Consider the following 15,861-nt stretch of genomic DNA (forward strand, 5'->3'; position numbering starts at 1 on the left):
TTGACCATATTTAAAATGTAGTTTATAATAATAACTACAATCCGCATTATAAATATATAAAAAATTGTATTTTTTTTGTCCTGAGTACTTATTTTGTGACTAGAAATACCACACAGAACACAAGTTTATATGATGGTGGATGGGTAATGTTTCAAATGTAAAACGCATGTTTCGTGACGTAGGCGCCGGCAAGTACTCCAAGTACTCCCAGGGAAGGGCAGACGTATCACTTGGCCCAACTCACGTGTATGTGGTTCTAGTTGTAGCTGGTATCGACTCTCTCCTCCCCCCTCTATTTCCCGTTCCCAGCCACGCAACCGCCGTCAATGAAATAATTCTCCGTCTCTCTGCAGCGACAGGATGTAGTTCCCCGGCCGCCGCCACCAGCGCTGCTGTCAACAGTCTCAGCTCGGCGGACCACACTTCACTCGCCCGAGCTTGCACCGGCCACGTCCCAAGTATTCCGCTCGCTTGTGCAGCTTCGCGGTCGCAAATAAAAAAAAAACACCATTTTCTTAAATGTTGTTGACCTAACCTAACTAACTTTTAAATTCAGTTACAATCACCTAAACCTCCGAAAATTTGCTCTGCCAAAAGAAAACATTTAGGGAATTTAATTTTATCGATAATTTCACGTTTATAACATTCCTAACATTAGTTATTTCTACCAATTAAAAAAGCTATAAAGGGGTGAGGATGCTGTGAATAGTAGGTTTTTCCTTCTCCACCGGGCCAGAGGTGTGTGAGAACTGTCACCAGTTGTGCGCTACCATCTGGATTGTGCTGCTACACATCTTGTGATAAACGAAAAAAGAAACAAATCTTTCAATAATCAAAAACCGGCCTATTACTAAAACACAATCCACGTAATTTAAAATAACTGTTCCACGCCATTAAGGGAGTGCAATAAAAATTAAATAATTGCAAGGAGGGTATGCTAACAGATTATTGATAATATTCGATAGAAATAAAATGTATTACAAGAATCATTTATGATATTTTTAATACTGGTTGATATACGTACTTGGGGTAGAGCTTTGAACACGATCGTTCGCTTACGCTGTGAAAACCAAAATTGTTAAAATATAAATAACAATTAATTTACTGGCTCTTTAAAACAAATGAACAGAGCTTGCATTAAAATTTTAAAGCCCCAAAAATATATATATAACAAGTAGCTACAGCTATTATACTAACAATTGTACAAATAACGGTAGCCAAATAATTAAAATAGTTCGTTAATAACATGAAATGTATGATAACAGTTGATAAGCCTATTATGACTTTCAACTGGTCAAAATATACATGTCAAAATAAGAATGAAAAGAAAAAGTAATTGTATTAATGTCCACCGTGGCCAGTGCAGTTCTTAAAATGTCGTTACTTGCCTTCTGAAATTATCTTGTCATCGAAATTCAGGCTCGTCACGCATCCCGAAGCGAGTAGTTCAACTCGGCCTGTAAATGTGTTAGAACCCAAACGTCTGTGACTTCGTCAGCCCGAACTCGTTCAGTTACTCGCCATGTCCCACGGACGTCCAAGTGTCGTTCATCATTGTGGTCTAGCACGAGTACTCGCGGACCAGTGGACTTGTTCACCTTAACCATGGCCCTTAACAACGCAGATAGCAGTCACCATCCAGCTCGTTGTTTGTCGTATTGGACAGATGTCATCTGTAGTAATAGACGTCGGAGATGATTATAATCATTCATGGGATTTGTCAAGTAAATGTCACTACTTGCTACATCAACTGCCTCACCTTCACCTTCACCCCGCCCTGCCACTTACATGCCCCTGTCACCATAGTCGAAAAATACTTGCACCCGCTGAGCGAGTACCAATATCCACTCGTCGAGCGAGTCGCACTCTCATCACTTTGGAAATCTGGTCGGAACGTCCAACACCTGGGACGACCCGCTGAAAGTTAATGATGAGTACTCGAGGGTCGCAGGACTTACCATTCTTGATGTCGAAGTCCGTGGTCATAACTGAAGGTGGCGGTGGGCAGTGTGACGTAGGCGACGATGGCGGGCGGTGTGACATGAGGATGTGCTTCGGTGGTAGTCGGGCTGCTTCTTCTGTGTCTCGGACTGCAGGTGAGGTTCAACGCAACGAACTTCAAGAGCCAGAACATTCTCGAACATTCCCGACTATCATGTGGCGTGGACTTCCGGCAATGTGGTGGTCAAAAGCCCGAGACTATTCTTACACAGCCGCGGCCAAGCTTCACTGGAGTCAAACAGACGCACTGCCGGATCCTTGCTGGCGGTGTTCTGACATCATGAAGGGTTGATACAAACATCCTGTAACAATCTCTCCCTCTTGAACGAAAGGCTCGTCTTTAGAATTAATGATCGCTGCAAGTTTGCCAGACCAGAAAATCTTACATCAACTCTAAGACAAAAGACACATCCGGTATTACAACTTCTTAAAAACAAAAATGCTATCAAAATACAATTTATATTTATATACATCAATGGCTACTTATAAAAACTACATCATCGAGATATGCTACCATATTGTCACATTTAGTGTCAATAAACCTTTTTCGTGTTGTCGATATGCGTCTTTAGAAAACACATCATTTTCCTCGTCTTTAAGGAGTAATGTAGTTAGCATCAGGAACTTAATATCTGATAGGGACCTTTAAAATTTATACATAACTTATCCGCAGCTTTACAAAGAGAATGAATTTCAATTAGCATCTGATCATCACCTTCAGACAGGAAATATTTTAGTTTTTTATCATATATTTCATTCATGTTGGCCTGATATGCCCTAATGGAGTTCGCAGTCTCCAAACAAAAATTACCGAGCTCGAATGCCCTTGTCACCTGGACTATCTTCAATATGAATATTCCAAACATTAGCCTAGTGGTGGAGTAAATCGCTACCAAAATTGACTTTTACATGGGTACAATCTGCCACATTCTGACACTACTATTTATACCTAAAGCAACAAATTAAGACTCTAGTCTCAACTTTTATGACAATATTGATGAAACGCTCCTAACATCCCTTTAATCACACGATTGTACTTTTCACCAAATTACTTGGCGGTCAGTAAGGGTTTGGTTGAACCAGATGAATACCCCAATGGAAAGTTACATTTTTAATTACATATAACACAATTTTTTTACATTAATATCTGTATCTAGAAAAGCCTGCGAACCAAAGAAAGGAAAGATTCTTTCCACAAAACTATTCGAAATCGTCGTAGCTTTCTGATCTCGCTTGGCGAAAACCATGACATATTTGGGAAATGCATTCACTGGTACTAAATATTGCCACCTTTCGAACGAGACACGGGACCAAAACAGTCTAAATAAACCCACTCCCAAAAGAGGAGGGTAACTAGGAAGGAATCCTATATTTCGCGAGTTTAATGCTTTAGTTTTTGACAAATAACAAATCTTCATATCTTTTATCTTATTTCACCATCCATATTAGGCCAAATCACACTATTTTTAATAGCGCCTAATGTCCGTTCGTGTCCGAAATGATCACTAAAATATGAAGTTGATAGCACAAAAATCATATACTTTAAACTTTTTATGAACGTAAGTTACAATCTTTCCCTGGCCACTTATTTTTCCAAGAAGACCTCAGTGAAAACATAGATCCCCTTCATTGCCAGATTCAACCTCGACTTTCAATTTTCTACACTCCGAATCAATATCCTGCCAATGGTGTATATATTCACATAATATTCCAGTATTGTTTGTAACCATTTTAACACTTCGAGACATTATTTTTCTTGGTTATCTTTATCATTGTTATCATTATCAATAAATTCAATAAGATCAAACATTCGCGTCAAGGCCTATGCTACACAATTATACGTCCCTTTCACATGTTGTATGAAAAACAATTTGAACCTACTAAGCCTTTCGACTCATCTTCTAAGTTTCCCCAATCCTTTCCTGGATTTCCACAGATCTGGTTGTCCATTCTCAGTTCAGTAGCCCTTATTTCTAAATAATCCGCAAATTCTTCGCAACAATAAACACATGCTAAAGCTTTTTCCTCATAAACCAATAAGTTATCTCTGCCCCTCTTAATTATTGACTCCCTTGCACTTCCTGACTTAATACTATCGCTACCACTAAGTTGCTGACATCTACGTGTAATTCAAATCTGTAACTGAAGTCAGGCAGCTATAATATAGGCGGTGAAGAAAGATCGTTGTTCATTTAATGGAATGCTCTTTTCTGCTCTTTCCCCAACTAAAAACAATATTTTTTTCAAACGGTTCAATGGCTCTATCATCGCGGATATGTTGGGAATGAAACAGGCGTAATACCTCGCCGTACCCAAAAACCTCCGTACACCTGACTCGATTTTCTCACAATCCTTTATCACTTTACCTTTTTGCACAAAAAAATCCAAGCACTTGACCAAATATCTGCCTACAACTGACTTTTCCGGGATTAACAGTGAGTCCAGCTGCCCTTAAGGCTTGTAACACATTAACTAAGTGCGTGACATGTCCCTAAAGAGTTTGGCTATATATGATAACATAATTCGTAGCACACTTGCCCGGAAATGACTCCACCATTTCATTCAAATCTCGACACAGGGCTTGGGCCCAAAAGCTTACCCCGAAGGGAATTCAGTTCGTGCCAATGAGGAGTCTCTACTTGCAGCAGAGTCCATCTGGGGCTACGAGGGTGGTGTGACCAGTCAGGATTCGGCACTTGTAGTGGATATTCATGTTGGTCTATAATAGCTGTGGTGCCTGTTTACTAGTTTCCTTGAGAAACTGACGTCTTTAATAAAGGTTGCATATTACTGATGTATACAGTACTAACGAATGATCAACTAGACCTGATGACTATGTTTTTAGGAGTTTTGAATAATTGAGTGATAAGTCTTGTTTTGTCTTCGAGTTATATTGAAAGTTGTTTACCTATTTGTTGTATAGTGTTCCATAATTACCATAAAAAATTAGCACTACGTGCTATTCACTTGATTCAGATGTTTCGCAATAAAAATCACCACAGTGCTAAGAAAAATTTATCCAAATTTTCTTTGCTTCGAAGTCACCTTTTATAGATATATTGTTATCTTCATTTTCATAGCAGCAAAATGCCTATCTATTTACACGTAATTTGTCTGAGAGGGTTTCCAAATCATTTCCTTTTTTTTTTTTTTTTTTTTAATATTCTCGATTTCAAACAATGCAAGAGCAACAGTTTCAAACTTAAATTTGGTCAAAGTTTTCTACAAATTACAAATTCACTCATGGTTGCTGATTTCTTCATTTAAATGAAATAAAATATATATTTTTGTACAATAAATATATATATATATATGCTTATTTGTGAGTAACTTTTAACGTGCTTATAAATTTTGTACTTTACATAAATAATGTAAACCAATAAAACACCTCCGAATCACCGTGTCTTGGGAGGCATAATGACGTAATAGCTGTCATCACTGTGGGGTTGCTCACGACAATCATGATCAGTGTAGGTCAGTTCAATATTCAATGGATTTTAATTCACAATAATAAAAAAAAGCTTTTAATAGATACAGTGTTTTTTATTGAGGTGTACGGAAAACAAAGACATTGCCTAAAAATTACTGAAAACGTATTTCAAAAATTTTGCAGCACAGAAATTAATATTTTAATAACTTTGTTCAAATTGTGTTTATTGCATTTGCAAAGCATTTTTTTTTGATGTAGCAAATATATCATTTATATTTGAAAGAGGTTTTTATGTGTAATAATCTAACTTAGCATAATTTTTTCCTGTAAGTTGTGTTTCCACAACGAGTTTTGTTTGATGAAACATTAGGTTGGCATGACTGCAGGGGAGCGCGTGGTAAGGGGGAAGCCATCATTTCACAGACGAGAGAGCCACACCCGAAGTTCCCAGAAGTTCATGCTCGCTTTTTTTTTCGTTCGATCTCATTGTATAAACCGGTGTGGCATTAAATTTTGCTGTCGATTAGGATAGGTTAGCTACATTATAAATACTTTGAAACATTGTGGATGGTTGGTTATATTAGGTAAGTATATCTACATTAAAAATACTGTAAAATCATTTTATGGTTGCTTAGCAAATAACTTTTTAATATGTAGCTATCCAGGGCTAGGAAACCGTTTACATGATTTCACAGTATCTTTAATGTAGCTATCCTAACCAAATCAACCGTCCACAATGTTTTAAAGTATTTATAATGTAGCTAACCTAGCCTTTTACAATGAACAAAGAAACCGAAGATGCACGATCGGGCGTTGGACTCTCTCGTCTGTGAATATAAGGCTTCCCGTGGAGGGTGGGGGTGAGGGGCGTGTGCTAGTTCCGCCGGCCGCCGCAGAGCGCTAGCCACAGCGCAGTAGTGCAGTAGCTGCCTCGCCGGACAGACGAGGACCGCCACTGGCCAGCCATGCTGCTAGCCGCGGCGACTCTGCTGCTCCTGGCGGCAGCAGCGCGCGCAGGTGAGACCCCTGACCAGCCCCGGGTGTCGTCACTGGGAATATGTACTTGTAACACGACACTCGGACACGGAATTTAAAGCGGAATTCCTTAAAGTAAGGCCGACTGTAAGAAATCTATGAAAAAAGTATCAAGTTTAAGGAAAAACTTTTAAAAAATTCTCCTTATTAAAAACTTAAGTATAATTATGTGTAACAACGCGGAAATAACCTAACCGAACCCATACCAACCCAGGTTAATGTAGGCTAATTTTTATTTACTTTCCACGATTTTTTTTTCAAGGTCTGTCCATTTGATGCGCTTAGGGTAGTTTCGGAATAGTTATGATGCGTTTCGTGCTCTGGTATAGGCAGGGTGTCTTAAACGAACTGTAAGTAAATTTATTGCACTTGATATGCTTCAGGTGGTTTCAATGCAGGTAGTGCTTAAGTAAAAGGACATACCTAAACTTTAATAATACTATATTATAAATTATTTTTATATTTTCATGTCATTTTGAGGCATAATTATGATATATGTTATGGATTACGGTGCGTATTTTAAAGGTATAAATATTATTTAATAACAAATTTATAAAGTTTTATTTACAAATATTAATGTTTTTATAGCATATGGTATTGAAAATGGTACAAATGAAAGGACATAGGGTTCAGGACTTACCTACGTTATTATTTAATAAATATATAGTATTTTTTAATTCTTTGAAAATCTATTTATATCATAATACTAGCTGCAGTACCCGGCTTTGCCCGGGCTGAACACCGGGTGATATATTGTCCGCGAGTTACAGCAAAATGGATAGCGATATGTCCAGTGTGTTGGACATTAAGAAATGACACATAATTACTGTTTGTGTATCTGTGACCTATGATTTTCTGTTTACCCAGGGCGATCGGTTGAAAGGTTTAGAAGTTGATGCGCTACAGCGCCATCTAGCGGCGAGTTACAAAAAAAATGGATGATAAAAACACTTCGATGTGCCAAATTTCATGGCGATCGGTCAAACGGTGTAAGAGTTTATCGACGTCATACATACCAAAATCCAATTATATATATTCTTATATTTCGAAATTTTGGGGCTTTCACTTTTGCGAAAAGTGGATGTTCAGGACCTCGAATGGTTTGGAACACTCCATCTCGAAAGAAATGATATTTGAAATTCCTGAAATTGTCGGAATTTTGGGGCTTTGTCCCCAGAGGGGGAGGGGTGATTTTGAGGATCCTGAATGGCTGGGAAACAATAAAATTCGAAAGAATGATATTTGAAATGTTTTAAATTTTAGGGTTTTGACCCCTGAGGGGGGGGGGGTGATGTTGAGGACCCCGAATGGCTCGTAAACACTCCAAATCGAAAAAAGATAGGTTTTTTGAAATTTTGGGAATTTTTTTAATTATTGGGTCTTTGACTCCTTGTGGGGGGAGGGTAGTTTGAGGACCCCGAATGGCTCGGAAACACTCCAGATAGTAAAAAAAGTATTCTTAAATTTAAGAAATTTTTCGAAATTTTGGGGTTTTGCATTCCCCCAATCCCCTTACCACAAATTTGTTGGAGAACACGTCTTTGGGTAAACGTTCCGCCATCCCCCGGACACTTTAGTTAGTAATGACTTAATTGTAATACAATTTCCTCCAATTTTTCGAAATTTTGTGGCTTTCACTTTTGTGAAAAGGGAGGGGGGGTGGAGGTTCAGGACCTCGAATGGTTTGGAACACTCCATCTCGAAAGAAATGATATTTGAAAATCCTGAAATTTTCGAGATTTTGGGGCTTTGTCCCCAGAGGGGGAGGGGTTATTTTGAGGACCCTGAATGGCAGGGAAACACTAAAAATCGAAAGAGAATGATTTTTTAAATTTTTTAAATTTGGTGGCTTTGACCCCTGAGAATGGGGGGGGGGGGGGGGGTGATGTTGAAGACCCCGAATGGCTCGTAAACACTCCAAACCGAAAGAGAATAGGTTTTCGAAAGTTTGGGAAATTTTTTTATTATTGGGTCTTTGACGCCTTGTGGGGGGAGGGTAGTTTGAGGACCCCGAATGGCTCGGAAACACTCCAAATAGTAAAAAAGTATACTTAAATTTAAGAATTTTTTGAAATTTGTCGTAATTTTGGAGTTTTGCACTCCCCCCCCCCCCTCCCACAAAATTGGGTGTGAAGTCGACTTTGGGTAAAAGTTCCACCATACCCCGGACACTTTAGTTCGTAATGACTTCATTTTAGTACAATTTTCTCCAATTTTTCGAAATTTTGTGGCTTTCACTTTTGTGAAAAGGGAGGGGGGGGGGGGGTGGAGGTTCAGGACCTCGAATGTTTCGGAACACTCCATCTCGAAAGAATAGATATTTGAAATTCCTAAAACTATCGAAACTTTGGGGCTTTTTCCCAGAGGGGGGCGGGGGGACCTAGGATCCTGAATGGCTCGAAAACGCTTAAAATCGAAAGAGAAAGATTTTTTAAAAATTTTAAACTTTCGAAATTTTGGGGCTTTAACCACCTGGGGGGGGGGGGGGGGGAAGGGGTGATGTTGAGGACCCCGAATGGCTCGGAAACACTCCAAATCGAAAGAGATATAAAGGAAAACTTATTACCTACCTATGAATATTTTTATAAATAAATTAATAAATAACTGTATGTTTAAGAATTTACGTACATACATAATATTAAACTTCAAACTATACACACCAAAAAAAACTAAGGATGTTTGTGAAACTATTTTTTATTTGTCATAATGTTTAAAACATTTGTAGGATTTGTTGATATGTAAAACTGTGGTGGCCATATTCCGCTTATCCAAAGGAGTATAGAAATTAATAGAGATATCACTCCCTGTACACACCACAAATCTTTGAATTAAGTGAAAAAAAAAAAAAGCATAGTCCAAAATGAAACAAAAAGTATAAATAACAACTAATTTGTCAAAAAAATTTATTCAACTGGAATGGCAATGTTAACATCCACCTGAAATTTAATAGAAGTAGGTAGGTAAGAATATATATATATATATATATATATATATATATATATATATAAGAAAATAAATGAAATTAAAACAAACATAAATAAAATTATCTCACACTCAACCAAACATAATGTTTAATATGAAATAAAGGAAGATGGCAATTACACGTAACTATTCTAATTAATAAAAAAAATCGACCTACCTGAAACAGTAAAATTCAAATTTTTCAACAATATATTACATAATTGATAAATATTTCTGGTCTTCGGTCTCAGTAGCCCTAAGACTCTTGATGCTCAGCAGATAAATTATAAACACTAAACCAAACTCCTTGCAAATAAGTTATAAGTAGGTACTGTAAAAAAAATAATTTAAATTGTAATATACAAAAACGGTATTGAAAATTGAAACAAATATGGCGACACTACAAACTGTCAAGATATTTATTTTTTTCTTACTCTCTACTTAGTTCCTTACAATAGCAAAACGTAACGTAATGGCTTGAAAGCTATTGCTCGGCAGACATAGAGGAATGATACTAACAGTTTGTATATCTATGAGACACGTTACATAAAATTAAGATATATTTTTTTAACCCGTTTAAAATTCATTTTTTTTTTAGACAAAAGATAGCCTATGTCCATCCCCAGGATATAATCTATCTTCTTGCCAAATTTCATTACGATCCGTTCAGCCGTTCAGCCGGGAAAAGGTAACAAACAGACAAACAGACAGAGTTACTTACGCATTTATAATATTAGTAAGGATTTTATATTCGACACAAATGAAAAAAGGCGCTAATGTTGTAGCCATACCTATGTTATATGGTTATAGTTTTATTACTATTTTATTTTAAAAAATTTAATTTTTTTGAAAGCAGCTATTATATATAAATGATAAAGCGAGTGGCATACTCTTAAGAAACCCACATGTTTTATTTAAATTTATTTAATTTATAACATTTAAAAACTCGTTTAATACCATATGTCATATAAATTTTGTATAAAGGGGAGTATTCTATAGATAATTCTTTGTTATGAGATATTTGTTGTATTTATATTTTATTAAGAAATAATTTTAATACATTGGATTATGATATACGAAAAAGGACATATGTTTTAGACATATATATGTAATAAGATTATACGTAATATTTTATTAGTGGTTATGTTGCAAGTCATAACTATATCTTAAGGTTATATAATTACTTTCATTCTTTTTGTTTTAACTAATCGTGATTTTTTTCTGAGATATACTTATTCCATATATACGCTTATAAGACTACTGACTATCAGGAAGTCATGGAGAGCGAGTGGGAAAAAAAAGTGGGTATAGGCGTGAGATTGAGTTTGGAATATTATCAAAGTTAATAGGCTTCGAGTGTCATAGGTACTTGGATGGGTGACCATGGTTTTTTTATAAAACTTTTAAAAATATATATATTTACGGTTGAAACACGTGGGTCCGCCATCTTTTCGAGGTTTCTGAGACTTCCGCGAAGACGCAGAATCGTGATTACGCATTTCCGTTCCATATCCATGAAATGACTCCTACCAAATGCAATATAACGAGAGATAACATGTTTACACAACAAAAATAAATCTCACAACTTTTTTAATATTATATTATTTTTTTAAAAATATATAATATTTAACATTCAAAATTAACTAGAGAATGTTCTGCATTAATATTTTTAAAGTTTGTTTTATCTCTACCAAATCTGACTATACCCTTAAGAGTCTCGTTAACGTTATTCGTTTCAGTATTATCATTTGAGAGAAGTTTTTTTAAAATTAAAATTATTCTAAAGTTATCTTAGGGCCACTATAAGTCAAACTCGGCTCTTTGACTTAGCCAACTTGTAATTGAAAACGAAGCAGCGAAATGAATTGATTTTCATGATATGAAAACAAATTACATTGTTCAGAAAACAGATTATAAAATAACGCTTGTAACTAAACGTGTTCTTATTTTTACTTCTTTAAATAACTTAATTTCCAGGAAAAGGGGTGGGGTAACAAGAAATGTTCCACGCCGAGTACCATCTGACCTTAACGACCTTGGCCTTGCTACCACTCCGCTCCAGCAAGACGTATTTCAGTGGTTTGTGAAGTGTACTCTATTACTTAACCCGTCACGTTTCGGAAAAGCATCCACTACACAAAGCTTATTACTTGACTTTGACACTCAGATTACTTCTGCCAATCGTCGTTCAGTTGTGGTTAAGATTCTCATGGAATCGATATCACGACAGACGACATGGACTGTAACCATGTGAATTGTTCGGTGGCGAAATGCTTCAGCAGGGTGGAGCCGGAAGACCTCGAGAAAAATTGGTTGTCTGTAAAGTCGGTTCACGGACGATAGTTTAACGTGACAACGTCATAACAAAACATTGATGAAATGATTGCATACTTTTATGAATAAAATTGAATCATTTTTATTGAATTATCACTATTTTGTATGGATACAAAGAAGGAGTGAAATGAAATCTACAATTTAATTGATAAATTTACTTTTATTTACACTCATTAATTCAAATATGTTTACTACTTTAGCGAAGAGATTATTTTAACTATAACTTGTATACATGTTTGCTATTTAACTTCTTCCAATCTGTGTTATTCTGTTAATGATAGGACGATTATAGGAAAAGTAGGAAACGAATGGGAGTGTTTCAACGATTATGTGAAGGAAAAAAGCTTACCCAACACCAAAATGCAGTCAAAAATAATATATTTGCGCCACGGACTCTGCAGCAATGCTAGGAGGTTCAGGTTAGCAAACAGCAATATAAAATGAGCGTGACAGGACACAGCGAAACGGGACAATGTGTGTAACGGGACACTTTTTAGTGCGTGCAGCTGGCGTTCATCGATTTATTAGACGTTGTCACGTCAAAAAGCGCTTACGGAAACATCTGCCATATTTTGCGTTCAAAATCAGTTCATTTTGGACCTTCCTAGAACCTTGGCTTGCCAATTCTCTGCGCGTTTCAATCAGAATTGATAAATTTCCGATGTTTCAGTTGAAATTGCAGTCATGACAGGATAGCAGTAGGAGCCACACCCGTGTGGATGGCTACAGAAAAGTCGGCCGAAACGTCGGTTACAATCCGCCACACTGGCTCGTCCAGAAAACAATCACAAAGACCGCGAAGCCTACGTTTCTTTGCTCCGTGTCTTAACGCGATCTTTGAATATCAACTCATGACTCGATACTACAATCGAGTTGTAAACTGTTTTTACATTAGAACTATATTAATGTCCTTTTTTATACTGTACCCGGAGGAGCTTTAAATCTACTGTACGTATTTGAGCCACGTCTATGTACAATACTAAAATTTAGACCTCTGTTAGGTTTAGACGTCCCAAAATTGTTCTCACACTAATGTAATTTTACTTTAGGAACTTATGCAAGTTAATTAATTTAAATGTGACAAAATATAATTTAAAACTGGCGGAAAGTATTTACACAATAATTTTTGAGTACGTACTATAATTTCAAGGTCACTATATAACTGTTGACTTAAGTGTTTTTTTTATAAAAAAATGTCTGTGATGTTACTAAAATACCATTTAATAACACATTTTCTGTTGAGTAATATTTATTATGTGATATTAACCTGGAACTATCATTGTCGCCAGTTTTGTTTTTGTAAAATCAGTAATACTATAATAAATCTCAAAAGAATTTGACACTTCTCAAGTCAAACTAAGGAAATTTAATCTAACAACAAAACAAATTAATGTCTTTTTTATTTCAAAATAACTAAGATGTCTAATGTTTGTCTGAAATGGAATGTGTTCAGTTCTGTGAAGCTACGATGTAAGACGATGTTAACGTCACTCAATTTTGTCTTAACAGTAAAAATAATATTTAATATCATGACTTAAAATCATATAAAACATTTCTTATTGTCTACCTGCAATTGTACACACAAAAAAATTTAAGTCAGAAGAAATTAAGATACCGCCGAAGAAATTACTAAAGTTCCATGCAACAAACACAGTCTCGTCACAGCTTCCTCTTAACTGAAGCATACAGGATGTTTGAGAGTACACATTTTGACTGGAAGTTAGTGAACTTATTCTCAATGCGTTTCCACGCTATGCACGACTTATTTACTTTCCAGCAACAGCAAGAATAATCAGAGAACAGTCACGGAGTATGATTCAGTTTGCATAAAAGGAATAATGGATACGTGAAATTATTTTTTGGGTCATCGGTCCCCAGTGAGATTCGAAGCTAACATGTGTTCCCTCACCCACTCTCACAACCCAGGGTCTATATTTTCATCTACAATCCACGTAAGCTAACGTCTGCACATGTACTAGCTCCTTTACATTGCCTGTCTCTCTTAGTAAACATGGATGAAGACATTGGTATTTTCTTTCTTGGCGGTGAAACCTCGACACGTTACCCATTGCCCTTGTCTCTGTTACTGTTTTCCTAAGGAATGTTAGCACTTGTATTCCAACAGCTTCAGATCTCTGCTTTTATTTATATTTCAGGGCTACTTTACAAATATCATTTTCAGGAAATATGTTCTGATATAATTGTTTTTAAACTAATACATTTCTTCTGCACAAAATGAGTTTTGCGCTTGGGTTCACGTGATTTTGCATATAATGCTCTATGCTTCAGCTATAGTAGATAACACTTTAGTCCAAATAACAAACACTCTCAGCCATCACAAACATCTCGCTAGATTTTGCAGAATTAGTTGATTCTTTCATCGTCATAACATTGTTTTAGTTTAGTCTTGAAATTCTGTTTTCATCGCTGTGTCGCTCTCTGATTTCGCTTTTTTACTGGGAGGTTGTTCGCTCCACAGTGGGCCGCTCAAAGCGTTGCATTCATTTTCGAAATAATGGTTGGTAACCGTTTAAATTTACATATTTTAATGATCATATAAATACTTGATTAGTTTCTAATCCTTCGACCGTGAAAGTTTTTACTTTAAATTAATTTTTGTTAAACAATACTATTATAAACAAATTATTTCTACGAATTTAATCACATAATTCAAAGGATTAATAATTATATTTCTATTTTTCAAGATTTAAAAATTTTTTTATTACACATTACTCAATAATAATTGTTAGATATTTGTGTACTGAAAATATCTTAAATTAAAACCAAAACATGTCTACTAAAATAACTAAAACAAATATTTTATTAATTTAAGTTATTTCCTTACTTAAATAAATATTTATATAACAAATTAATATTGTAAAATGTTTTAAAACATACGTCTACAACTTGCTTCATTTAGAGCTGGCGTTGTACTAAATAATAGATCCTTACAAATATTATAAATGCGAATGTGAGTTTGTTTGTTTGTTTGTTTGTTACGCTTTCACGCGGGAACTACTAACCAATCATTATAAAATTTTGTGCGCATATTTTAAAGGGTATAGTAAAGAACATAGTACCCTTATAAAAAAAAACAAAAAAAAAAAAACAATATTTTACGGAAGGGAAAAAATCTGATATTGGTCTGTATGATCGTCCAACTAAGAGTTTGAGTAATTTGAATGAAATTTTACGCCATAGTAGTATATAATAGTATTTCCGGGCGCAGGCGCCAGGCGGTGGAGCCGAGAGCCGATCCACATCTCTGACGTCACGTCCATCTCTGTCGTCACGGCGGCCATCTTGGATGGTTGTGACCTTGACCTTTGACCTTGACCTTGAATTTGATCCTCAAAAATCGCCAAAATCCGCCAGAATTGGGCAAAATTTGCCCAAAATTCCTCAAAAATCGCCAAAATTTCCATTTCTGTAGAAAATAGTTCCGCCAAAAAATCTCTAAAAATTCCACAAATTAAAAATTTCTCTTTTCGAGGGAAAAATTTCCCGTTTCGAGGAAAAATTCCCGTTTTTAGTCCTTAAAAATCCCAGCGGCTGAAAATTCCTAAAACTGGCTTAAGCATCCTTAACTCAAGACTCAGTTAAGCCATTTCTAGGAATAAGGATACCATGACCGCCATCTTGGATTATGTCGTCACCGTTGCAATTTTCGTTACGGTCGCCATCTTTAACTTTTTTATTTATTATTCGATTTTAATAAAAAAATTAAAATTTATTAAAAAAAATTCAAATAAAAAAAATTTAATAAAATTTTTAAAAAGCATACTTTTTCGACACGGAGCTCGGAGTGCTCGGTTCGAACCCGACGAGTGCAAAAAAATAAAAATGACGACCGATCCTTCCCTCGTGGTAGGTGCTGGCAGACTGACTCCCGCCACTTTTTATCATCATCTAGTATGACGTCATGGCCGCCATCTTGTCTTCGATGCTGGAAGCCATCATCATTGTATCGTCGGCTAGAGTGCGCCGATGACATGTTAGTTTAATTCGTATCCGCTAGAGTGCAGTAATCATTTATTACTGTGACACCCGCCATATTGTCATTTGGTCGCCATCTTGAAAATCCGTAATTATTTAGCTAG

General features: G+C 36.0%; 1 protein-coding gene across 1 annotated transcript in view; it reads left to right on the forward strand.

The window, feature by feature from the left end:
• Positions 1–6,359: 6,359 nt before the first annotated feature.
• The window catches only part of LOC134540408 (vitellogenin-like), a 179,742-nt gene continuing 170,240 nt past the window's right edge, over positions 6,360–15,861 (forward strand). The window contains exon 1 of the mRNA XM_063383127.1: positions 6,360–6,448. Coding sequence (XP_063239197.1) covers positions 6,397–6,448 — 52 coding nt within the window. The 5' untranslated portion in view covers positions 6,360–6,396. The remainder of the gene's footprint in view (positions 6,449–15,861) is intronic.

This window comes from Bacillus rossius, chromosome 16, assembly GCF_032445375.1.
Source record: "Bacillus rossius redtenbacheri isolate Brsri chromosome 16, Brsri_v3, whole genome shotgun sequence".
NCBI lineage: Eukaryota > Metazoa > Arthropoda > Insecta > Phasmatodea > Bacillidae > Bacillus > Bacillus rossius.